The sequence below is a fragment of the Typopeltis vanoorti genome, chromosome 16, assembly GCF_054136105.1.
Source record: "Typopeltis vanoorti isolate ZY-2024b chromosome 16, IOZ_Tvanoo_1.0, whole genome shotgun sequence".
Lineage (NCBI taxonomy): Eukaryota > Metazoa > Arthropoda > Arachnida > Uropygi > Thelyphonidae > Typopeltis > Typopeltis vanoorti.
In genome coordinates this window covers 44,023,617-44,049,842 of record NC_143564.1, presented here as the reverse complement: position 1 = coordinate 44,049,842, position 26,226 = coordinate 44,023,617, and the positions used below count along the sequence as shown (strand labels likewise).

General features: G+C 35.3%; 1 protein-coding gene across 1 annotated transcript in view; it reads right to left on the bottom strand.

Moving 5' to 3' along the window:
• Galk (N-acetylgalactosamine kinase) overlaps positions 1-26,226 on the bottom strand; it is a 146,036-nt gene that overhangs the window by 27,208 nt on the left and 92,602 nt on the right. Inside the window, exons 4-5 of the mRNA XM_090406143.1 lie at positions 22,295-22,452; positions 20,093-20,317 (exon numbers count right to left, since the gene is read on the bottom strand). Coding sequence (XP_090262269.1) covers positions 20,093-20,317; positions 22,295-22,452 — 383 coding nt within the window. The remainder of the gene's footprint in view (positions 1-20,092; positions 20,318-22,294; positions 22,453-26,226) is intronic.

Sequence of the window (26,226 nt, the reverse complement as noted above, 5' to 3'; positions counted from 1 at the left end):
CCAAATCATAGCCTTATAAAGAGGAAGAATAACATCCCTATCTTTACTTCTCAATGTGTTCTTCAACATCTAAGTAACCCTCTGAGCTATTTTGTCAACTCTTGCAATACGTCCTCTGCATTTCAAATCTTTACCCTCTGATCCCTTGCCTCATCAATTTCCTGTAACCTAATACCATCAATATGATACGAAGTATGTAACCCTTTCATCCCAATTACCTTACATTTTCAACATTAAATTAACAACCACTGTCCTTTATCCGCACTGCTAATTTATTTAAGTCATTCTGCAAGATATCACCTTAATCAACTGTTAGCTTCCCCAATTTTGCATCATCAGCAAACAACTGAATACACCCCCCTCCCCCCTCAAATCTTCCACTATATATCATTAATGTACAAATTAAAGAGTGGTGGTCTATTACAAAGCCTTGGGGCACTTCAGTAGTCACCCTCATTCACATGGATTTCACTCCACCATATACCACCCTTCAGTGTCTGTCTATCAGCCATCCCTATCTATGCCACCAACCTCATATCCATTCCTGTTGGTTCCAACTTATGTAATAATTTTCCAAGTGGTATTCTGTGAAATGCCTTTGCAAAGTCCAGGCAGTATCATACTTTATCCAGTTTCGCTGTTGCCTTATTATAAAATGTGAATAAATTACTGAGGCAGGACCTCCCTTCTACAAACTCATGCAACCCCCTCCATACAGTATCATATTCCTATCCCTATTGCTGAATTTTACATTTAACCAACTTTTCCAATACTTGAACCACCACTACAAATACACTAATTAGTCTGTAATTTGCTACTTCTATCTTGAGGTCACCTTTATGTAATGGAACTATCTTATCCTCTTTGAACTCCCTCGGAGCTTTACCAGAGCCGAGACTTAGATTAAACAACTTTGGCAGAGCACCAGGTACTTGCACATTCTCGTACCATAAAAGCTGACATACCATCCAGGCCCACTGCTGTATTCACATTGATATTTTTCAATATACTGAGTACCTCCGGTTCATCTACCTCAATTCTCACATCAATCTCTGTCAAATCAGTAACTGCAAAGTCACCATCTGGATGATATACTCCTACAAAGTGATCACTTAGTAAATGAACTATTTCATCTGCTTCAGTCACTATCCTAACATAAGCACTGAGTCAAGTTATCTTTCTATAATCATTCTTTTTCTTACTTACTACCAGGGCCGGCTCTACCGATGTTGCAACACATGCATTTGCATGGCGACAGATTTTTTAGGGCGGCAAAATTGGCCTAAATTATACGAAATATAAATCATAAAAAAGTAATTTATTCCTTTTCTGTTGAAACCAGACTTCAGGAAATCGTTAAATAAATTTTTATATAATAAAACTTCATTGTACTGTATGTTTTTTTTAAAAATCATAATAATTTAAAATAACATATTATATTGCATTTAATATTGCACTTTCAGTGTTAATATCAGATGATGTGACAATAGCAGAACACCTTCTATCTTGCATTTATTTCCGATTCCACTGTTGGCCGTGAGTTGACCTTAACCTGAGGGTGAATCTCATTTAACCAATGAGACCAAACAATCATAACGAGATAATTGGTTAAGAGTAAACCAATTAAAGAAATAAAATCAAAATTCATAAATACAGCTGTGCAGTGATTGTTAATAGTGGTATCTCGCTAATCCGAACCTCTTTTGTCCGAACCCTCCAGTAATCCGAACTGCGATTTGATATTTAAATTATGTTATTATTTTGTGTACTATTATTTTAATTTAATAATTATTATTTTAACTATTTATTTTATTATTATTACAGTAGTATTTTTTTTGTATTGTCGATTGTACGGTTATACTGTAGGCCTATTTTGATGTGTGTTCACGTTTGCTTGGGAAGCCGTCGAACCTGAAGCAATTCGAGCATCATGGAAAAAACTGTGGCCTTCTAGAATTTACCAAGATAACTACGGTGAGACACCAAAAAAAAGAGGAAATTCAAAACGTGCACAATTTGGTTAAAAATATAAATCCAGATGTTGAAATTCCATAAACAGATGTTGAATGGATTACAGGTAGAACCGAAAGTGAATTTGAAATCAAATCAGATGCTGAAATTATAAATATGACGATGCAGAATGAATTAGAAGACGATGATGACGATAAAGAACTCGAAGGAAAAAAAGTAAAACATGAAGAGGCAGTTGACAGTTTTAACATGTGAATGGGCTAAGCCGAATGATATTCTATTCTATAAAATTTTATTGCTAATGCAGCACCGAGAAGCATTCGAAAAAAGTTTAGCTTCCAAGAAGGAAAAGAAAATCAGTGACTTTTTTTACAAAGAAATAAAAAAATGTTTTTTTGTGTTTTGTACAAGACAGATATTTTTTTTACGCAAATTAAGTTATGTACAGAACTATGCACATTTATTAAATCAGAATCCTCAACAATACAGGTACATACAAACTAAATTTTTTACTAAAATAAACTTGCATTATTTTTTAAGTTTTACATTACAGTACAGTAGCTTTTTTCTATCAGTTACTTCATTTATTTACAGAATTAAACTGATGTACTATTAGAATCTGATTATTTTTGTCTTAAACGTCCGTACTTTTCAATAATTGAAAGTTTATTTTCCACTTGGTTAGAGTATAATAAATTTAGTTTAATCCTTTATCCAAGTGTGAGCAAACAAAGTTTGCGCCTGAAAGTATCTTCAGGACTGGGTTAAGGTGGTACACACCAGGGCAACTCGTTGCAAAGGTGGAGCAAGCTACCAACACTCCTATCCTAGTATCTCCTATAATGCAAAACACATCTCCTTGCGGATATGTCTATTGTTATGCATTAAGGGAAGGGCCACTACCCAGACCGGTTTCGACCTTTATTGAGGTCTCTTCAGTGGGAGCCAGGCCCAAGTCGAGATATCAGGCAGAAGCATTTGCAGGTCATCTCCACCTATAGGAATTGCCAATTGGTGTGCCACCCTTTTTTAATAAATTACTCTGGATTTAGAGAAAGATGTTGAAAGTTTATTTTCCACTTGGTTAGAGTATAATAAATTTAGTTTAATCCTTTATCCAAGTGTGAGCAAACAAAGTTTGCGCCTGAAAGTATCTTCAGGACTGGGTTAAGGTGGTACACACCAGGGCAACTCGTTGCAAAGGTGGAGCAAGCTACCAACACTCCTATCCTAGTATCTCCTATAATGCAAAACACATCTCCTTGCGGATATGTCTATTGTTATGCATTAAGGGAAGGGCCACTACCCAGACCGGTTTCGACCTTTATTGAGGTCTCTTCAGTGGGAGCCAGGCCCAAGTCGAGATATCAGGCAGAAGCATTTGCAGGTCATCTCCACCTATAGGATCCACCTATATCATCTCCACCTATTGCAACGAGTTGCCCTGGTGTGTACCACCTTAACCCAGTCCTGAAGATACTTTCAGGCGCAAACTTTGTTTGCTCACACTTGGATAAAGGATTAAACTAAATGTATTATACTCTAACCAAGTGGAAAATAAACTTTCAACATCTTTCTCTAAATCCAGAGTAATTTATTAAAAAAGGGTGGCACACCAATTGGCAATTCCTATAGGTGGAGATGACCTGCAAATGCTTCTGCCTGATATCTCGACTTGGGCCTGGCTCCCACTGAAGAGACCTCAATAAAGGTCGAAACCGGTCTGGGTAGTGGCCCTTCCCTTAATGCATAACAATAGACATATCCGCAAGGAGATGTGTTTTGCATTATAGGAGATACTAGGATAGGAGTGTTGGTAGCTTGCTCCACCTTTGCAACGAGTTGCCCTGGTGTGTACCACCTTAACCCAGTCCTGAAGATACTTTCAGGCGCAAACTTTGTTTGCTCACACTTGGATAAAGGATTAAACTAAATTTATTATACTCTAACCAAGTGGAAAATAAACTTTCAACATCTTTCTCTAAATCCAGAGTAATTTATTAAAAAAGGGTGGCACACCAATTGGCAATTCCTATAGGTGGAGATGACCTGCAAATGCTTCTGCCTGATATCTCGACTTGGGCCTGGCTCCCACTGAAGAGACCTCAATAAAGGTCGAAACCGGTCTGGGTAGTGGCCCTTCCCTTAATGTATAACAATAGACATATCCGCAAGGAGATGTGTTTTGCATTATAGGAGATACTAGGATAGGAGTGTTGGTAGCTTGCTCCACCTTTGCAACGAGTTGCCCTGGTGTGTACCACCTTAACCCAGTCCTGAAGATACTTTCAGGCGCAAACTTTGTTTGCTCACACTTGGATAAAGGATTAAACTAAATTTATTATACTCTAACCAAGTGGAAAATAAACTTTCAACATCTTTCTCTAAATCCAGAGTAATTTATTAAAAAAGGGTGGCACACCAATTGGCAATTCCTATAGGTGGAGATGACCTGCAAATGCTTCTGCCTGATATCTCGACTTGGGCCTGGCTCCCACTGAAGAGACCTCAATAAAGGTCGAAACCGGTCTGGGTAGTGGCCCTTCCCTTAATGCATAACAATAGACATATCCGCAAGGAGATGTGTTTTGCATTATAGGAGATACTAGGATAGGAGTGTTGGTATCTTGCTCCACCTTTGCAACGAGTTGCCCTGGTGTGTACCACCTTAACCCAGTCCTGAAGATACTTTCAGGCGCAAACTTTGTTTGCTCACACTTGGATAAAGGATTAAACTAAATTTATTATACTCTAACCAAGTGGAAAATAAACTTTCAACATCTTTCTCTAAATCCAGAGTAATTTATTAAAAAAGGGTGGCACACCAATTGGCAATTCCTATAGGTGGAGATGACCTGCAAATGCTTCTGCCTGATATCTCGACTTGGGCCTGGCTCCCACTGAAGAGACCTCAATAAAGGTCGAAACCGGTCTGGGTAGTGGCCCTTCCCTTAATGCATAACAATAGACATATCCGCAAGGAGATGTGTTTTGCATTATAGGAGATACTAGGATAGGAGTGTTGGTAGCTTGCTCCACCTTTGCAACGAGTTGCCCTGGTGTATACCACCTTAACCCAGTCCTGAAGATACTTTCAGGCGCAAACTTTGTTTGCTCACACTTGGATAAAGGATTAAACTAAATTTATTATACTTTTCAATAATCTGAATGAGCACGGTTTTTATTTGTTTGGATTAGCGAGATACCACTATAATTGTTGAGAGCCAAATATCTAAAAACTGAAACAGTTGATGTAGTACAAGAAAAAATAAGTGCAAGGATCAAAACTCAAAATTCTGAGCTCATGGCAAGTACTTCTAATTGTGATACCAGTAATGTAGATATTAGTAGTAATTGATTTTAATTACCCATGAAGATGCACATTTTCAGAACAAAATTCCACCATTAAAGGGTTAATTGTCTCTCTCTTTCTGTAAAAAATATAGCTTATGATCATTTTTCATTAACTTATGAATTTTCATTAGTTAATGCTACTATTTTTAGAAGTTATGATCACATGCTAAAGCCTAGCTTAACATCATGGCTTTTAAAACGTCCTTAAAAGTTTTTTTAGGGAAAAGGGGTGAAAAAATTACTAGGGCCAGCCCTGCTTGCTGCATAGCAAAAACCCTTTTGGATTTACTTTAGTCTGCTTAGCTAAAAATATGATTTAGCCTTCCTTAATATATGTCTTACCCTTCTTGCTTGTGCTTTATATTTCCCCATGAACATGCTGCTCACTTTTTTTGTTTATATTCCTTCATAATGCTTTCTTTTTTTTTTTTTTTTTTTTTTGCAGCTCCTGTTTTAAATTGTTACTTATCCACTTAATTTGTGGCTACAGTTTTTATTCTTCCAGTCTATATGTTGCATACATCTTAACTTCATTTTTTCTAAATTTTTGATGAATCAAATGTTATAAAAAAAATACAATAATTACTAAAGAATAATACTACTGTGAAATAGCAACAAAATAAAATTTTTCATATGTTTGAGAATATCTTTCATGCAAAGTAAATCTTAATGGTTTGTAAATATGCTTCAAATAGGGTCAAATGCTTTATAATTAAGTACTGTTTTTTCAGATATATCTTTCCTAAGCAATGATAAACCATTCAAGATAAGCTTATTGTAACAACTATAAACAATAGAGGTGCATTTACTTCCTAGTTTTGGTGATCAGACTGATAAGCCGTTTGGTATTATTATGCTCATTTTCAATTGTTTCTTTGACAGGATACTAGGTCACTGTACTAAATTCTTGCATAGCATTTTTTAAGTAGTAGAGGTTCAATTAAATTTTTTTTTTTTTTAATAATGAATGCAATCAGGAGAAGAGTGTGATTAAGTGACGTGTATAAAAATGTGCACATTTTTACCAATTAAAAATTTAAGTATAAATTAAATTTATGATCAAATTATTTTCAAGAAAAGAATTTTTATATTTTATAAAATAAAACAAATGTTATAAATTTTTTTAGACTGTCTCTGAAATAACATTTTTTTTTTTTTTTTTTTAAATGTTGGGCCAATATACGAGGTTGGTTGGTCAACCTATAGTACGTTAGTTTAGTACCATATATGGGTGGTGGGTTGCGAAAGAAATAACTTGTTTACATTTGATTTGAACGCCTGTATGTCGTATTCCTTGGGAAATACATCTGGGGGAAGACTGTTCCACAGTACTGCAGTAGCAGGGATGAATGAGGAGGAAAAGAAACTTGTTCTGTGGGTTTCGAGGTGTACTGTGAAAGGATGTTGGGTGGCAGCTGTATGTTCCAATGGACATACAAAGGTTGTTCGATAAGTCCGTGCAAAAATGAAGAAAACAATTTTTTTGGGACAAACATTTTTTATTTTTCATCATAGTCTCCTTTGAGGTCTATACACTTAGTCCAACAATGCTCAAGTTTTTTGATCCCGTTCATAAGTATGATTTGTCCAACTTTTCAAAATAGGCAGTTGTTTCGGCAATCACCTCATTGTTTGATGAAAATCTCTTTCCTGCCAGCCATTTTTTCATGTTTGGAAACATGATAGTAGTCTGAGGGAGCCAAGTCTGGAGAGTAGGACGGGGAGAAGGGGGACTTTGTAGCGTAAATCGAACAATTTTGCAGTCACAATTGCAGAAGAGTGAGAGGGTGCATTGTCGTGGTTAAAAAGAATCTTCTTTTTTGCCAAGTATGATCGTTTTTCCTTTTTCTATTTCTTTATTTAAATGATCCAGCAAAGATGCATAATACACTCCGGTAATTGTTTTGCCCCTTTCCAAGAAGTCTATGAAGATTATGCCACGAGCATCCCAGAAGATGATGGCCATAACCTTTCCTGCTGAAGGAATGGTTTTCGCTTTCTTTGCTGCAGATTCCCCGCTTGCAACCCATTGTTTTGACTGTTCCTTGGTCTCAGGCTGGTAGTGATCAATTCACGTTTGGTCTACTGTTATGAAACAATGCAAAAAACTCCTCTGGATTCCATTTGAAACAGCTTCAAACTGTCCTTGCAACAGTTCACACATTGATGCTTTTGATCCAGTGTGAGCAAACGCAGCACCCATCTTGCGGATGGTTTTCTCATATGTAAATATTCATGTAAAATATTATGTACACGATCATTTGAGATGCCCACAGCCTTAGCAATTTCACGCACCTTCACTCTTCTATCATCCATCACCATATCATGTATTTTTTCAATAATTTCTGGAGTAGTGACCTCAACAGGGTGTCCAGAACGTTCAGAAAGTGTCACTTGTGCTCATATGGCCACTTCGAAAGTTACTAAACCACTTATAAACCGTTCTAATTGAAGGTGCAGACTCACCGTAATGTTTATCAAGCTTAGCTTTGGTTTCCTGAGCCATTTTGCTTTTCAAAAAGTAATGTTTAATCACTACACGTAATTCCTTCTCATCCATTTTTCACAAATCACGGTACTTGATCGATTCAAATGAATGGCAAACACAGAGTAATAGATCTGACTGAAACTTAGTGTGTGATCCTCCAATAGTTGCAAGAAACTAAAAATAACCTCGATATGTACTGGTGGTGCCATCTCTTAAACTTTGCACGGACTTATCGAACAGCCATCGTATAAGCTAAACTCAGACTCTGACTTATCAAGTCTCAAAAACAGAGAAAAGTTTCACGAAGCCTTACCTCGTGATCATATTTTTTCTTTAAGACAAATACACTGGTTTTCATAAATTAAGGAACAATTGTAAAAAACAACTCAAAACTGTATGATGAATTTTTATGCAATTCGGTGAAAAGCTGTACGATATTAGATGTGAAAGAAACACCCACAAAAATTGTAAATAATTTAATTCAGTAAAAATTGGTACATGACAATGATCAAAAACAAGAGCCGAAAATGAGACTATCAAAGTGCTTCAATAAGGAATGTGGTCACCCCTCACAGCAATACAGTGCTCACAATGATGTTCCATACCGTTTATAATAGTGTCCAGGTGCTCAGTTGATAACTACCACTGCCCCTGCAAAGTCATCCAAAGTCTCTCAAGGTTTGATGGGGGGGGGGTTGAGACCAGCGAGATATCTACCTAGAGCATCCCACAGATGCTCGATAGTATTAAGGTTAGGAGACCTGGCTGGCTAGTCCATATATATATATATATATTAGGATTACCAAGTAATTTTATAAACTTGGTTATTTTACTCCTAATCCCAAGTAAGCAAACAGTTAAGTTTGCGCCTGAACATAGTTCAAGTCTAAAGGTGGTGCAACACCAGGGCAACTCATTTTAAAGGTGGGTAAAGCTCTGATCACTATTCTTAGTATTTTCCATAATGTAAAGCACATCTCACTAAGAGATGTATACTGTAATACATCATGGATGGGGGTCACTACCCAGACCGGTTTCAACCTTTTTTGAGGTCTCCTCAGTGAGTAGCTAGACCCTAAATACCAAGGTTTTAGTAACACAGAGCCTTATCAACTTTACCTATACAAGTTGCTACAAGGTGTTTTTATTTTGAATAAGAATCTCTGGAGGAGATGTAGATGTAAATAAGTTTTTTTACCTTGGGTAATATATATTAGGGTTACAAAGTAATTTTTATAAAGTTGGTTATTTTATTCCTAATCCCAAGTAAGCAAACAGTTAAGTTTGTGCCTGAATGTAGTTCAAGCCTAATACACATTACCCAAGGTAAAAAAACTTATTTACATCTATATCTCCTCCAGAGATTCTTATTCAAAATAAAAACACCTTGTAGTAACTTGTATAGGTAAAGTTGATAAGGCTCTGTGCTACTAAAACCTTGGTATTTAGGGTCAAGCTACTCACTGAGGAGACCTCAAAAAAGGTTGAAACTGATCCGGGTAGTGACCCTATCCATAATGTATTGCAGTATGCATCTCTTAGTGAGATGTGCTTTACATTATGGAAAATACTAAGAATAGTGATCAGAGCTTTACCCACCTTTACAATGAGTTGCCCTGGTGTTGCACCACCTTTAGACTTGAACTGCATTCAGGCGCAAACTTAACTGTTTGCTTACTTGGGATTAGGAGTAAAATAACCAAGTTTATAAAATTACTTGGTAATCCTAATATACATTACCCAAGGTAAAAAAACACATATATATATATATATATATATATATATATATATATATATATATGTATCATCATCATCATCATCATGCATATCAAGGATTTAGGCCTAGCATGGCCTGTTCAGGCCTTAGAAGTCATCGTTGAATCGTTTAAGAGGACATCCTGGTTTTCTTTTTCCTAATGGCTTGTACTTTAAGGCTTGTTTTGGTAATCTTTCTGTTTTCAATCTTTGAACGTGTTCCATCCATTTATGTTTATATTTTTTAATTTTTTCTATTACTGGTTCTTGGTTTAATTCTTTCATAATTTCTTCGTTTCTTTTGTGATCAAATAGGGTATACTTTGCAGTTTTTCTCATCAACTTCATTTTTCCTGTTGTTAATCTTTGTTTGTCTTTTTGTTTTATTGTCCAGATTTCGCTTCCATACATAGGGCTAATGTATTGTATACTTTTAGTCTGGTTTGTTTTTGAACTAGGTTTGGTTTAAATATAGAGTTAATTACACCAGTTATTTTTAAATATTTTGCAATTTTTACGTTTATATCTTTTTCATTTTCATATGTGATCGTACATCCTAGATAGTTCAATGAATTCACCTGTTCTAAGATCTTGTTATCTATTACTATTTTAGTTCTTGCTGGATCTTGTCCTTTAAAGGCCATAGTTTTTGATTTTTTTTTGTTGATATTATCATACCATAATCTTTGGATATCTCATTTAGATCTAAAATAGCTTTCTGTAGTTTATCTTCAGAATTTGTAATTATTATTTGGTCGTCGGCAAAGAGGAGAGTGTTTAAGTTTACTGTAGAAGAAAGTTTAATTCCTTGATGTAAATTTTTATTCCATTTTATTATTATTTCATTTAAGTAGATATTAAAAAGAGTTGCTGAGAAGGGATATCCCTGTCAGACCCCTTGGTTTATCTCTCTCGTATATAATAGCTCGTGATTTAATCTTATTTATATTTGATTATTTTCATATATACTTGTGATAGCTTTTAGGATATAATTTGGGATTTGTCTTTCTTTTAATATGTTAAATAATATGTTTCTTTTAACTTTGTCAAATGCTTTTTCAAAGTCAATAAATGCAATATGTGTTTCTAAATTGTATTCTCTTCTTTTATCTATTATTAATTTTAGGCAAAAGGCCGGGTCTATACATGATCGTCCTTTTCTAAATCCATTCTGTACCTCTAAAATAAAGTTTTCGGAATATTTCATTAGTTTGCTATTTAAGATCCTGCTATATATTTTGTAACAAGAATTTAGTATACTGATACCTCTATAGTTTTTAGGGTCATCTCTATTATCTTTTTTAAAGATAGGAATCACAATTGCTTTTTTCCATTCTATTGGGGAGATACCAGTTGAATAAATCTTATTTAAAATTAATGAGTCTTTCTTTGAATCTAGTTCCTGCATATAGTTCTGAACCTAGTTTATCTCCTCCAGGTGATTTTCCGTTTTTTGTTTCTTTCAGGCTGATTTCTAATTCTTCTTTAGTTATTTCCTTTTCATTAATTGTTTGCAATTGTCTTTTTTAAGATATTTGTCTGTCCACAATTCTGTATAGTAATTTAGAAATTCTTCTAATTTCAATTCAGTGTTTAATTTTATGTTTTCTTTGGTATCTGCATTTAAGTGTTTCAAAATTTTATATACATTGGGTCTTATTTTATATAAATCATGTTCTAAATTAGAAACAAATTTGTTCCATGATTCTCTATGTCTTTTTCTGACTTCTCTTTTAGCTATGGCTCTTATTCTTTTATATTCTATTTCATCTTCTAATCTTTTATTGCTTAACCATTTGTGATAGGCTTTTTTTCCTTTTTGATTATTTCTTTCATTGTATCATCCCAGATCTTCAGTTTTTTCCTTTTATTGAATTTTTTGGTCTTTCCTACGCTTTCATTTTGCTGCAGCATTTAGTATCGTTTTTATATTAAGCCATTCTATTTCTATTTCTTCATTTTGTTTTATTTTATCTAGATATTGGTTAATTCTTTGTTCATATAGCCATTGTACATTTGTGTTATTCAATAGGCTAGTTTTATAAACAAATGTTTCAATTTTTCTTTCTGTTCTTGTTACTTGTAGCCATTTAGGTGGTAATCTTATTTTAACAAGGAAGTGGTCACTGCTTATTTCACATCCTCTGTGAACTAACATCTAGTGAAAATTTTGATGTCTTTTCATTTAGTATAAAGTAATCTAATATTGATTTCCATCCTCTTGCTGCTCAAGTATATTTATGTATGTCTTTATGTTTATAAAAGGAATTCATTATTTTTAGGTTATTATAAACTACAAAGTCAATCAATTTTTTACCATTCCTGTTTATTATTATTATTATTATTATTAAACAAGACCTCATGGAGTCAAAGACTCATCTAGGAGGTCCTTTTATCTCACACACATCTCATCATACCGGGTCTTAAACACATTCAAACTCCTTGCAGACACCACACTCTCAGGCAAGGCATTCCAATCATTCACAACTCTGCACGAAAAAAACCTGCCTCTCACTCCCCTACTCACACCCTCTTTATACAGTTTCCAGGCATGACCTCTGGTTCTCCCCTGATCTCCCACTATTCTCTGTAGAACTTCTCCACCATTGATCCTATAACAACCCCTTACCAACTTGTAGGTCTCTATCATATCTCCCCTCTTCCTTCTCTCCACTAGACTCTGCAAATTACATCTTTTCAATCTTTCCTCATACTCGACATTCCAGAGGTCAGAAACTACCTTAGTCAGTCGCCTTTGGACCCTTTCCAACATCTCTTCATCCTTCTGAAAACCAGGTGACCAAATCTGGGCACAATAGTCCATGTGTGGCCTAATCAAAGCCTTATACAATGGAACAAGAATCTCCCTACTTCTACACGTCAGTGTCCTCCTCATCATTCCCAGAAGTCTTTGTGTTGTCTTCACAATTTTGGCGATGTGTCCCCTAAATTTTAGATCCTTATCCACTATCACTCCCAGATCTCTTATTTCCTCTACTTCCAACAATATATTCTTACCAAGCATAAATTCTGCATCCCATCTTTGTTTTCCAAATTTTAAAACCTTACATTTTGCAACATTGAACTCACATCCCCATTTGCTTGCCCAATCACTCAATTTATTCAAGTCTTCTTGCAAGACCACAACATCTTCACTACTCTTTATGGTTCGTCCCAACTTTGCATCATCTGCAAACAACTGAATATCTCCATTCAAATCTTCGCCAATATCATTAATATACAAGTTAAATAGTAATGGCCCTAAAACAGATCCCTGAGGCACTCCACTAGTGACTTTCCTTTTCCTGGATATTGCACCCCCATACACAACTTGTTGATACCTATCAGATAGCCAGTCTCCAATCCAATGCACTAATCTAATATCCAACCCCATCTGCTCTAGTTTGACTGTCAACTTATCATGAGGTACTCTATCAAAAGCTTTTGCAAAATACAAATATATTACTGTGTATCCTTCTCCTCTGTCCAAGGAAGCAGTCACTTTATTGTAATAAGTAAGTAGATTACTAAAACACGACCTCCCTTTAGCAAATCCATGCTGTCCATCAAAGATTATACCATTGTTGTCAACCCAACTCTGGATCCTAGTTCTCACAAGCTTCTTCAACAACTTAACCACAACACCTGACACACAGATAGGCCTATAGTTTGATGCTTGAGTTCGATCACCTCCTTTATGAAGTGGCACAATCTTGCCCTCCTTCCACTCTTTAGGGATTTGACCAAGTGACCAAGACCAAGTTTAGAGTATGTTCTCCATGTATTCCTATATTATTATTAATTTTCGTGTTTCCAATTCTTGCATTTAAGTCTCCTGCTAAAATTATGTAATAATTTTTATTTATTTTATTATATATGTTTTGTAGCTGATTATAAAAATCAATATTATTCTGTTCTCTTCCTTCTTCTGGGGCATATAAACCAATTATTGTTAAATAGCCTCCATCTATTTTTATTCTAGCTTCTATTATTCTTTCATTCCATAATTTATAATGTTTTAACTGTTTTGAAAGGGAGTTATGAATCCAAATCATGACTCTTGCTTGTGCTCTTTAGGCTCTGTCAATTCCACTGTATATCACATTAAAATTTCAGTTCTCATGGTTCCTTTTAATTTTTTTTTGTTTCAGTGATTACTGCTATTTTAAAATTTCTTTCATTTAATAATCGGTCTAATTCTATTTCTTTATATGCTATTCCTCTTACATTCCAGTTTGCTATGTGTATTATATTTTGTCGTTTCCATTTTTGTTTTACCTTTTCCATTCCAGGGTCATTTCCTATAGATTCAATACGATTATCTTTTTCTGCCAACTTACTAGTAGAATTATGTTCTCCATGTCAGGGGACTAGCCTGACGATTGAATAGTTCAGTGGTAGGGCTGCTACCTTAAGGCTTCTGAACTAGCCTTCTTCCAAATTTAAACCCACATAGGAGGAAATATATATATATATATATGAAGAATTGAATGACTACAACCGAGATTTAAGTAAAAAAGGTTTTAATATAAGAACACTACTAGTTTTGGCTTGTAACAGCCTTCATCAGGTGACATTATAAAAGAAAGAAAAAAGAGTAAACACTGAAGGTTAAAAGACTATGAACAACATAGAGTCTCTATACATGTCACCTGATGAAGGCTGTTACAGGCCGAAACTAGTAGTGTTTTTATATTAAAACCTTTTTACTTCAATCTCGGTTCTAGTCATTCAATTCTTCATAAAAATATGTATGTTAACCGAGTTAATGATCATTCTTTCATATATCATTTTACTAGGAAGCAAATACAGGTCAGTGCATTCACCCAATGCGATGCTTCCCCAAACCATCAACACTACCTTCACCATAAGTATCCCTCGTTGCAGATATTAGAGAGATGATAATGTGTCTCCCTGGTTCTCTTCAGATTAAAGCATGCCTGGTATCGCTTTGTAGAACAAATTGGGACTCACCCGTAAATAATAATGATTCCCCATTGATCTTGGATCCAGTTGACATGGATCCTGCCCCATTTCAAATGTTCTCTCCTGCGGTGTGAAGATAGGGGGCATGCAGACTACTGGTTACCTAGCCTATAGACCACCTTCGTGAAGCCTTCTGCACAATGGAAGTAGACATCAATGTTCCTGTATTGTGAACCAACTAAACTAAATAACTGATTGTAATAGATATGGTATGAAGGTCAGCATTAAAAAGGCAAAGATAATGAAAATAGCAAGAAACGCTGAAAATATTAACTGCATTGTGAATGGAGAGCCCATAGAACACGTAAACCAGTTCAGCTACTTACGCACGATTTTTAGTGAAGATGGTAAATGAGATATGGAAATAGACAACAGAATCAACAAAGCTGGTATGGTAGGAAGTCAGCTGAATAAATTCATATGGAATAAGAGAGAAATTAGCCAAAACACTAAATTAGCTGTATACAAGACAGTGGTCAAACCAATTTTAATTTATGGATCTGAGAGCTGGGCCAGAAGTAAAACACTTGACTAAAGACTAGAGATTGCAGATATGAGTCCTGAGAAAGATTAGGGGCACGAATAGATGGTGTTAAATCTTGAATAAAAGGGATTTTAGTAATATAATATCTTTTATTCAGATTTTACAAGTATACTAAATCCTGCTAAAATACTTGTATATCAATGAATAAACTTGGTGTAATTGTAATAGAAATAATGTTTTTTTTTTTTTTTAATTATGAATAATGTATTATCAATAGTTTTGCGTAAGAACAAAGGAGATTGTATTGTGTCTAAGTATGCCATAGTGAACAAAAAAATTCCAGACAGGATTAAGAAGATTAAGTCATGACCTGAGGCTATTGTACACGTGCAGCGCGATATTACACGGGGGGTCTCCCATCTAATTGCACCGATAGATGTGGGTGTTGGGTGCAGAAAATTACGGTACCCAGTGGATGATGACGTAAGCAAAAATGAAGGTCATCGGGACTGTATAAATAGCAGTTCGCTACGTCGAAAAGAGGTCTTGTCTTTTTCTTGGAGTACGAGTTCGAGTCGATCCGATGTGCGTTCGCATTCTCAGGTCAGCGAGAAGTTTTGAGGTCACGTGGGGTTCCGACCTGAAGTTTCGATGTACGCTACGGCAGCAGAATTTAGCTAACATCGTCGGAGATAATTTGTAATTGCCATCGGAGACCTGTGTTCCAGATAAAAAATTGCCGAGGGATCGATGTGACTAAGATAAGCTGTTTTAGAAGAAATTAGATGCCGATTTTCCATCCCGTCGAGTTCCTGATGTCCGCTGATAATTAAGAAGGATCTCACAAGCTCCAGAAAAAAGGTACCCCAGTTCAATACTAAAGTCAAACGTGAACAGAAGGAGATGATATCAAGGATCATTCAGAGAAGTACAGACCTGTTCAAGCAAGATCTTTCGACTGCTTAACTAGAGAAAAAGATTGTGACGGTGATTTAATTAAGGAACTTGTTTTATAGTGATACTTGAGGACTTTAGGCCTTATGCTGATAGTTAAAATATTTTGTTATATGTGAGAGAAAATCTGGCTAAAGAATGTTATGTAAAATTGATCTGAGTATAACCAAGTTTAACGAGAGAAAATTATAGACACGTGGTCTTACTAGATTTGATTATGACAAAGCACTAAATTGTAGACAAAGTCATTAGTTGTGATTTGAAGCATAGAAGCTAATTTATTTAGTACTTAAAATTGACCCATTGTACATTTCATTGATGTTAAATTGTTTTCTTGTTTAAATAACTTGCCTGATTTCTAATCCAATGCACTACTCATTAAACTCGAATCTGTGCGAGCCTTAAAAATAGATATTGTCAGGACTGCATAACAGGAAATTTAAGTTGATAGATTTACTTAGAATTAAGAGAGAAAAGTTCCGTGCAGTTTACTATATTATTCTTTGGAGGGAGATTCACCTCCCACCCACGAATTTGGTGGCGCAGCTAGAAACTAAATAAATTTTCCAAATTCAGTTGAGAATAAACACCAGTAGGTCAGACAAAGAGATTGGCTCCAGCCAGAGGCGATTTCTTTGTTCTGTAAGTTTTGCACACGTGAGCTTTATTATTTGCGACCATAAGTCAGATGTATAATAAAGGTTAAGAAGAAAGGTTTAAACGAAATAACTATAGCTTTTAACAAAGGTGCAGAGGACAAAATATAATTGAAGACATTTGGTAACATTTAAAATAACGACATATTTTAACAATGGCATCAATGGCAATATCATATTAAAAATGAGGATATTAGGAAAGAATTTGACATTGTTAGCATCCATGTGTGAGCAGAACTAATCTCAGGTGGTATGGTCACTTAAACAGAATGGGAGAGGAAAGATTAGCAAAACAAGTGTTCTCTATCAGGTTGGCAGGAAAAAGACCCAGAAGAAAACCAAGATATAGGTGGAGTGATACAGTAAAAAGTGCCTCAGAAGACAGAAATACAAGATCTGATAATATTGGAGTCTTGACAGGTAACAGACTGATTTGGAGAAAAACTGTAGATAGGAAGTTAGTAATGATGTAAATTTTTCATGTAATACTATCATATCCTGTACACCCTTTGAGGGTATATATCATGAATTTGATGATGATGCACTGTATACATACACATCCCAATGTTAGTTTATTCTGGCTACTATGACTGCATGTTTTGAAGGATTCTATTGTAATGTAAACATTTTACTGTTCTATTATATTCAAATTTCTATTATTGTTCTTTAACTCATACTAATGTTTTATGATACATAAAACAAAATATGTAATTAAAAAATATTTATTTTACTGTGGCATGTGTTTTGTTTAAATAAGTAATAAACATGATTACATCAGATATAATCACTATCTAAATTGTCATGGTGGATTTATCAAAATTGATGGCATTTCCAACTGAGTGGCAACTCAACACAAACATCTAACCTGGTAAGGAAAAAAAAGCCAAGTGAGCATATATCTTCTCTCTCAATGAATCTGTATAAATTATGTATTTTTGGTAGCATTCTTTTATATGCATAAGAGCAAGCTGAATGGCATGCACCAATGCTGTATCATTACTGCAATCAAGTGGGATCTGACTGGGGATAAGGTCAGGAAAAAACAGAAGCACAACAGAGATCTCAGATCTTGAACTGTCAGTGTAGAAAGGCAAGATTCCAGAGTAGCCTGCTCTGTGCATATTAAACGAATGCATGTAGACAGATGGAATATAAGGGTTGTAGTTGGCAGAGTGACAGGTTGCAGTATGGAGTGTAAACCTGCCATGGAAGAAAGCTAGAATGTGCGATGCTAGTAACATTGTTGATATTTATGCCAATAGCTTGCATAATCTCTTTTATATGCATACCGTAGGGGTAAATATCAGTCTGACATGTAATACTGAGCTTTCCAACCTAGAGAAAAAATACTAGTCCATGTTAGATGTTCTGGAAGAGACTTTTTAGGGCATAATTAAGAAACCTCTTTTCATCAAAGCGACAGAGCAGGTTCCTTTGCGTCAACATAAAGACTGTGCTCTCTCTCTCAAAGAATTATAAACTTGGGATCCATAATCCAGCTTTGAGTGTATAAGTGCACAATAAAGGCAGAGCAAGGAACATTGATCTGCACCCTACTTTGTAGAAGAGAGAGAGAGAAAAATTGCAAATTTCAATTCTCTTTTGCACTTTCCTCCAAGATGGCAAACATGTGCAAGGAATACAAGCTTTCTGTTAAAGATGAGTCCCAAGAACTTGGCCTCTGGATGAAAAATGTTTTCAACAGAAGTGTGCACACATTTTTTTTTCTGAAAATCTGAACCCATTACTAAGAGTCCATGAAGAGACTTATTAAGCTTGTTAAAATTGTCTTTCAATTATACTCATATTCCAAGAGTGATAGTAAATTGTGAAGTCATCAACATAAAGAGCATTGCTTATTGTAGGAGGAGCTGCTGAATTAACTTTGATAGCAAACAGTGTCACACTTAAGCAATGTTCTCATTTCAGGAAAGCACTTCTTATAAACGTCTCTAAATGGAACAAACCAAAATGGTCCAATGTTCATGGTGTCTACAAAAGCCACATTGCTTTCTTAGTACCAGAGAAGCCTGGCATTTACCACTTTTCCAATATCTTACACAAACAGTTGTTCAGAGCAATATGTTGATAATTGCTTGCTTGTGTGGGTTCCATTCCTGGTTCTTACTCTGTAAATTTACTGCTGTATAGTAAGAGAAGGAGATCCAGATAAGATGATAATAAATTTAGTTTAATTCTTTATCCAAGTGTAGTGTAAGTAAACAAAGTTTGCACCTGAAATATCTTCAGGACTGAGGCAACTCGTGGTAAAGGTGGACAAGCTCTCATCACTACTTCTCTTAGTATTTCCCGTAATGCAAAGCACATCTCCTTGCAGACATGTATAATGCTATGCATTAAGAGAAGGGCCACTACCCAGACCAGTTTCAACCTTTATTGAGGTCTCATCAGTGGGAGCAAGACCCAGAGGTGGTGATACTAAGGTGGGTGTAATGGAGAAGTAATATTTACCTATACAAGTTGCCAAAAGGTGTCTCACCTTATTATTAAATCACTCTGGATTTAGAGAAAGATGTTGGAAGTTTTTTTCAACTTGGTTAGACTATCATAAATTTAGTTTAACCCTTTATCCAAGTGTAAGCAAACAAAGTTTGTGCCTGAAGTATCTTCAGGACTGAGGCAACTCGTGGTAAAGGTGGACCAAGCTCCCATCACTAATTGTCTTAGTATCTCCCATAATGCAAAGCACATCTCCTTGCAGACATGTATAATGCTATGCAATAAGGGAAGGGCCGCTACCCAGACTAGCAGTTTCAGTCTGGGTAAAAAAAAAATAAAAGATAAGATGATGGAAGATGTTTTATGTCATCATGGAATGCTAATGTATTTCTTTTTCATCCTTCTACTACTGGTATGTATGGATGTAGGCTGGATGACCCCCCCCCCCCCCCGACAGTTGACACATTTAGCTTTCTTGACAGAGCAAGATTTATTCTCATGTTCTCTGATGCCACATCGGCCATAGGCAGTAGCTATACTAGGAAGTTTCAGATCAGATCTCTTTTGTTTCTTATTTCTGCTTTCAAATGACGTACCTACAGTTGAGCCCTCTGAAGAACCCCCTCAGAAAAAAAAAAAAAAGAAAACTGTAAATTAAAGATTCATGCTAAAGGTATGAATTTTTTGTTCAGCACCAGGGTTCCCCACCCAAACAGACAAGATAGATAGAAGATCCATCTTGCCTATTAGTCAATCAAATTTTAAATCCCCCAAGATTAATTTCCTAAAAGATACAATATACACTGAAAACTAGATTTTAATAAAATCATTATAAAAATTGAATGTGAACAGAAATTAAGAATAAATGTTATGGTGTATAATCAAATAACTTCAAAGCAACTTTGGGAAAATATTTTAAATTATCAGTTTTAAACAATGTGATTTAAAAACAATGATCACAAAAGAAATATTCATTTTACTCACTTTGAATTCGGTAACATGACTAGTACTGATAGTTAAATATTTATCTACAAACTCATCCATGTTAATGTCAAGAATTTTACAGATCTCAGCTCTTGTATAAGGACTGGAATGAAAAGAATCTGTAACTAACTGTGACATTTCATGCAGTGAAACACCCAGTTCATCTTGCACATCACTTAGTCGTTTGATTTTCTGCCAATCCAGTTTACAGCCTTTGGCCAAAATCTATGGGAGAGTAACCAATTTAATGAATTAGTATTTCTGTACTTATTAAATAAAAATTAATTACAGCACATCAGAAGTAGCTGCAAGATCAGAAATTTTATTCAAAAGTGGCCTATTATTTCTCTGATTTGATCCACTCTTACTTTTCCATCTTCTAAACCACTATTAATTTGATGCAAATAATTCATGGAATCTTGCTATTTTTGTTTTCAAACACCTGATTTTCTAATATTTCACATCTCTCATTCTAAGTAACCAAGACAACTTAGATCTTCTTACACATTCTTAAACAGTAATGATACCAAATTCATTTATATGTTCACTTTCATATGGTTCATATTTATTATTTTTTTTTAAAAATATACTTTGATCCACAAGTCAATACACTAAAGTATTAACAGTGATGTTGGGGTTCCTTAATGTGTTTTATGTTCAGCCCATACATGAGAGGTTGATCAACCTATAGTACATTAGTAGCATGTATGGATAGTGGGTTGGGAAAGGAGGAACTTCTTTGCATTTGATTTAAATGAATGTATATTGTATTCCTTGGGAAACACAACAAGGGGAAGACTGTTCCACAGTACAGCAGTTGCAGGGATGAGGAGGATCAATACACCACTTAATACTAAGTGGTGTATTGATGCTATTTCAGATGAACATTTCCTATGGATATATTTGTAGAATACACATATTGTGGAAATCAAACGTCTGTGCGAAAGTGGGGGTTGAGTTGGTAAGAGGTGGGTCATTAATAAGTCTGACTGCTCTCTTCTAAATTGAGTCAAGCATTTTGAGGGAGATTTTGGGGGCCCACCTCACCTATGAGAGCAGTGTTCAATAGCTGGGCAGATTTGTGATTTGTTTAAGGTTAACAGCTGTCCAGGGGTGAAGTAACATCTTGAGCGAAAGAGAAATTCTAGTTTTTTAGAAACTGAGGATGCAATGGGTGTGATGTGTTTATGCCAGAAGAGGCTTGATGTTAGGGTGATTCCAAGAAGAGAAATCTCATCTTGTCTGGAAATGCGAGTGTTGTCAAATGTAATACTGGGAGAAAATGTTTTTTTTTTTTTTTTTTTTTTTTTTTTTTATATGAGAAATAAGACAGTACTGGGTTTTATCGGCATTGAAACTGACGAAGTTATCTGAACCCCATTGGAGGATGGCTTGGATATCAGAATTGAGGGCAGTGGTGGTTGATGTTCTGTAGGTTGAAGTAAGTTGTGTAGAGTAAGGTTTATCAAATAAAAGGAAGGAATGCAATGTGCTGTCATCTGCAAAACTGTGTATTTGGTTGGAGGTCAGCTGAAGTAGGTCATTTATATATATATATATATATATATATATATTTATAAAAATAAATTTAACTGACTAGAACCCGAGAAAGTATAACAAAAACCTTTAATACATCACAACTAGTTTCATCGGTGATCCGACTTCTTCAGGTGAGAAATAAATATATATATATATATATATATATATATATATATATATATATAGCAGGAAGAGAGTTGGTGAGAGGACAGAACCTTTTTGAACCCCAGCATTAGTTGAATGATGAGAGGATAAGGAACTATCCATCACCACACATATTGTACATCCAAACAGAAAGCTGGCAATCCAACTACAGAAGTCCTGAGACAGACCAAATGATGGTAATTTGCTTAGTAAGTCTTTGTGACAGACCTTGCCAAATGCTTTGGGGATATCTAGTGAAACCACTTGAGATTTGCCAAACTTCTCCATGGCATTTGTCCAGAGATAGGTGACACGAGAGCAGATCTACTGTTGATCGGCAGCAACGGAATCCATACTGGCAGTTGTTTATTAGGTGGGTGCCTTCAAGGTAGTTTAGGAGTTGGAAATAAAACTTATAACAGTTTAACAATGGTACATTAAAATTCTAAGCTTTCAAAAGCATATATGCATATATACGAATTTTGCACAAACAGAATTTTTTTTTTTTTATTTCCTTACCTGCGCTGCAAGATAACATTCAAGTACACGTATATTGTAATGAGAAGTGGATGCTTTGTTCATCTTCACACAACTGTTAGCTATTACAAATGTTGCACCATCAGGTAATTTAACATTTGTAGCCTTTAAGGGATTGAATTCTATCAACTTTGCAGTTCCTAATGAAAATTGAATTTAAGTTACCAATTTTGTAAATTGTCCTTTATTTTTCATTTTTTTTAATCTAAAATTTTTAATATATATATATATATATATCTACCCTAAAATATAAAATGATAAGCCTTTTTTTTTGTAATAACGTTTTTGTGTCTCACGTTTTTTGTCAAGTTATTTGAAACGTTTTGAAACTCAGGGGCTTCCCTGAGTGTCGAGTCTTCAAAATTCAAATCATCAGAATTCAAGGAGAACTGGCTTACCAGCCCGGAACTCGGGGGAAGGTGCCAGGGTGGAAACCCCCTTTCGAGTCTTCAAAATTTTTGAGTCATCAGAATTCAAGGAGAACCGGCCTACCAGTCCGGAACTTGGGGGGGGGGGGGGGCATAGGCATCAGGGGAGCAGAGCCCCCTAGTATTGAATATACAAACAGAACGCTGGTCTAGCCATGGGCAGTCCTCTTTTGCCAGTTTTAGCAAATCTTTATATGGAAACCTTTGAAAACAAGGCCATCTATCAAAGCTAGAAGAATACCATCATAAACCAAAATTATGGGAAAGGTATGTCAATGATATATTCTTAGTCTGGAACCATAGACTACCTTCATTTCTGCATTTTCATGAGTACCTGAATCATCAACACCCTAACATAAAATTCACCTATGAATCAGAATCTAATAGTTCACTCCCATTTCTGGACTTTCTACTAAGGAATCGGATAAATTAAAAGTCCATATTTTGAAAGCCTACACATACTGACATATCTACATACCTCATCCCATCATTATAGACCTCAAAAATTGGGATCCTATCCACACTAGGAGCCAGAGCCTGCTGACTCATCACTGACAAGGATGAACTAGCCAAAGTACTTCAACATTTAAGAAACACTTTTCTTCAAAATGGCTATAATCAACATACCATCTCCAGACTATTTAACCGATGTGAGAAATTTCTAATGAAGAAGAAAACAGAGGATTCATCATGCTCCCATATATCAACTGTGTCCATAAACCTAGCAAAAATACTTAAGGAATATAAAATCAAAGTAGTATTTACCCCCATTATCAAGATGAGACACTACTAAGATTACAAAAATCTTGACATAGCCCACTTCAATATCCGGATGTTTATTGGCTAGGGTGCGATTACCAGTAATCTTACTATGGACAGATAGAAAAATCAACTGAAGAACACATTCGAGATATTGAATACCATAGAAATGAAGCCTCAGCTTTGTCATCACACGTGCTCTTAAGCTGACCTACAAGATGCTTCACAAATGAGACATCAAGTTTTATGGAATAAATCCGAACTATTACACCACTGCTATGATACAACAGAAAGAAAAATTTGGGAATCTTTGGAAATAGCATTAGATCCTAAACATTTAAATATTAACCAAAGTATTAACTTGTCTGAATACATCCAAGTCTTCATTAATCAAGAACGTTCACGTGAATGAGTAATCAATGTTCTCGGTAAACATTGAGAACATTCGGAACAATTAGAAATAATTTTTTAAAAATAATATCAGTGTCTTTTATATAACTGCATAACAGTTGTCACCTTTGTTAGTCCTTACTGTTTTGTCCACTAGTTTATTTACACCCGAAGAAATCCAGTGCAAGTGGGATGAAACATCATGTTACTATGTAAATAAATGTTATCAACTTATTCCGGTGTTCTGCCTTATAAACTTTCGTCAAATATATATAATATATCAGTGGCGCCGCATGCCCAATTTGATTGGAGGTGCTGTTATGGCTTGCGCAACTCGTGCTACAAAATTCACATCACTTTGAACGTATGATTACATTTTTATTACATAATAATATTACATAATTAGTATAATGCAATTAATTGTAGGATAACTTTGAATACTTTAAATTACCAATTAATTGTAACCAAATCTGCGCAGAGTGGAGGACAGTGTGTTTGTTTTAAGATATGGTATATTAGAAAACAAAGGAAAATGTTATATTTGAATTACTCAAAGGTGTAAAATTCAGAAGAGGAGGATGATGTTTACCTTCTTCGTCTACAATACTGTTTCCACATTGTAAATATGGGCAAAAAAATTTATAAATTTATTGAAAATTACATATTAAAAACTTGTCTATATTATATACAAGTTTTTAATATGTAATTATATATTAAAAACTTGTATATAATATAGACAAGTTTTTAATATAAAAATAGCAACTCATGACAAATGACAATGTTCAATTGGATTGGTTGACGCAATAACCAATCACAGCCTCTAGGTGATATTGTCTCAGAGTTCACCCTGCTTCACCTTCTGAGCAGTTTAAAATTACCAGAGTGCTAAAAATTTGACCCGCTGCTCCATCTGTACATCTTTTCAAAGGGCTCAAAGGTGTATGTATTTTGAATGCACACCTGTCCTATTGATGTGAATATGACGCAATGTTTATGCATCAAGAAATGTCCTCTTCATGAAGAATTAGCATATTGTGTTTACTTTTAGGAATCACGTGAAGTCAGTCTGGAACAATTAGGGGAGTCTTTAATGGGAATAAATGCAAAAATATAATATTGGTGAAATTGCTATTCAGTGGATGAGCACTGCACCCTAGCACACCCTTATATATATATATATATATATATATATACACACACACATACATACAGGGGATCCTCGAGTTACGTCGGAGATCCATTCCTACGGACCGACATAAGGCGATTTTCGATGCAAGTCAGAATTACCATAGCCTAAGTTACTTACCTAACCTAAAACACCCTAAAGTCATCGTATATATCAAGAAACAGAACTTCAATGCACAGCCGATGTTCATTGGAGTTTCTCCCTTTTTTGCCCTTTTAATAATGTCTAATTTTACTTCTAATGTAATGGCTTTCCTTTTCTTCAACACACTGCCATCGGAGAAGTCTGCCTTACATTTGGGAGCCATATTGAAGAGTAAAAAGTCACAAAAAAACACAAACACAAAAGTGAGAGAGCAGATGTAAACAAAGCATGCAGTACCTAAAGAGTGTATACTGGGACCCAAGCAACGCCACCTCTCCTAAACAAACGCTGCGTAACAGCGTATTCTTCTGCTGCACTCACAAACAAGTTCGCCCGCGACGTTTGAATTTTACGTCATGCTGCTTCAAATTGAAATTTATTTTTTTAATTATTTATGGGATTATCACCGTAGAGTCGAAACGACGCATGTCGAGGACCCCCTGTATATGGTCACTTAAGGGTCAAAGCCATATAACCTGAAAGAGACCTCCGCATCACCTTTCAGGAATTAGAGAACTGACTGGGGGGGGGGGGGTCTGACCTAATGTCCAATCCTCACCTTTATGTTGTGTATCCTGTTAATAGGTATTTATTGGGTATTGAACAAAAGAGGATAGGCTGGCAATTTGGGACTAAGATGAACAAATTGTATTATTTATTTGCTTAAAACCACAAATGTACATGATGGTACAATATCATGAGATTTCGTGCCGGCTGGGGCATTGCCTGTTTCAACAAGGCTCCCACTGTTTTCATCAGGGAACCAGGTCGAACAGTGAAAAGTCAACTACTGGAACAAGCTCCAACCCAACATTTTGGGATAATTTGGAGAAAAGGACAAAACTAATAACAATGGTAAGTATTTATTGGACTTCTGCTCAGGACATGGACTAGTCATTACTAACACCATGTTTCAACATATAAAGATGTGCACAAGTTCACATGGAGAGCTGACACAAGAAATAAGAAAAGCCTCATTGACTATGTCATTGTTGATAGTGATATCA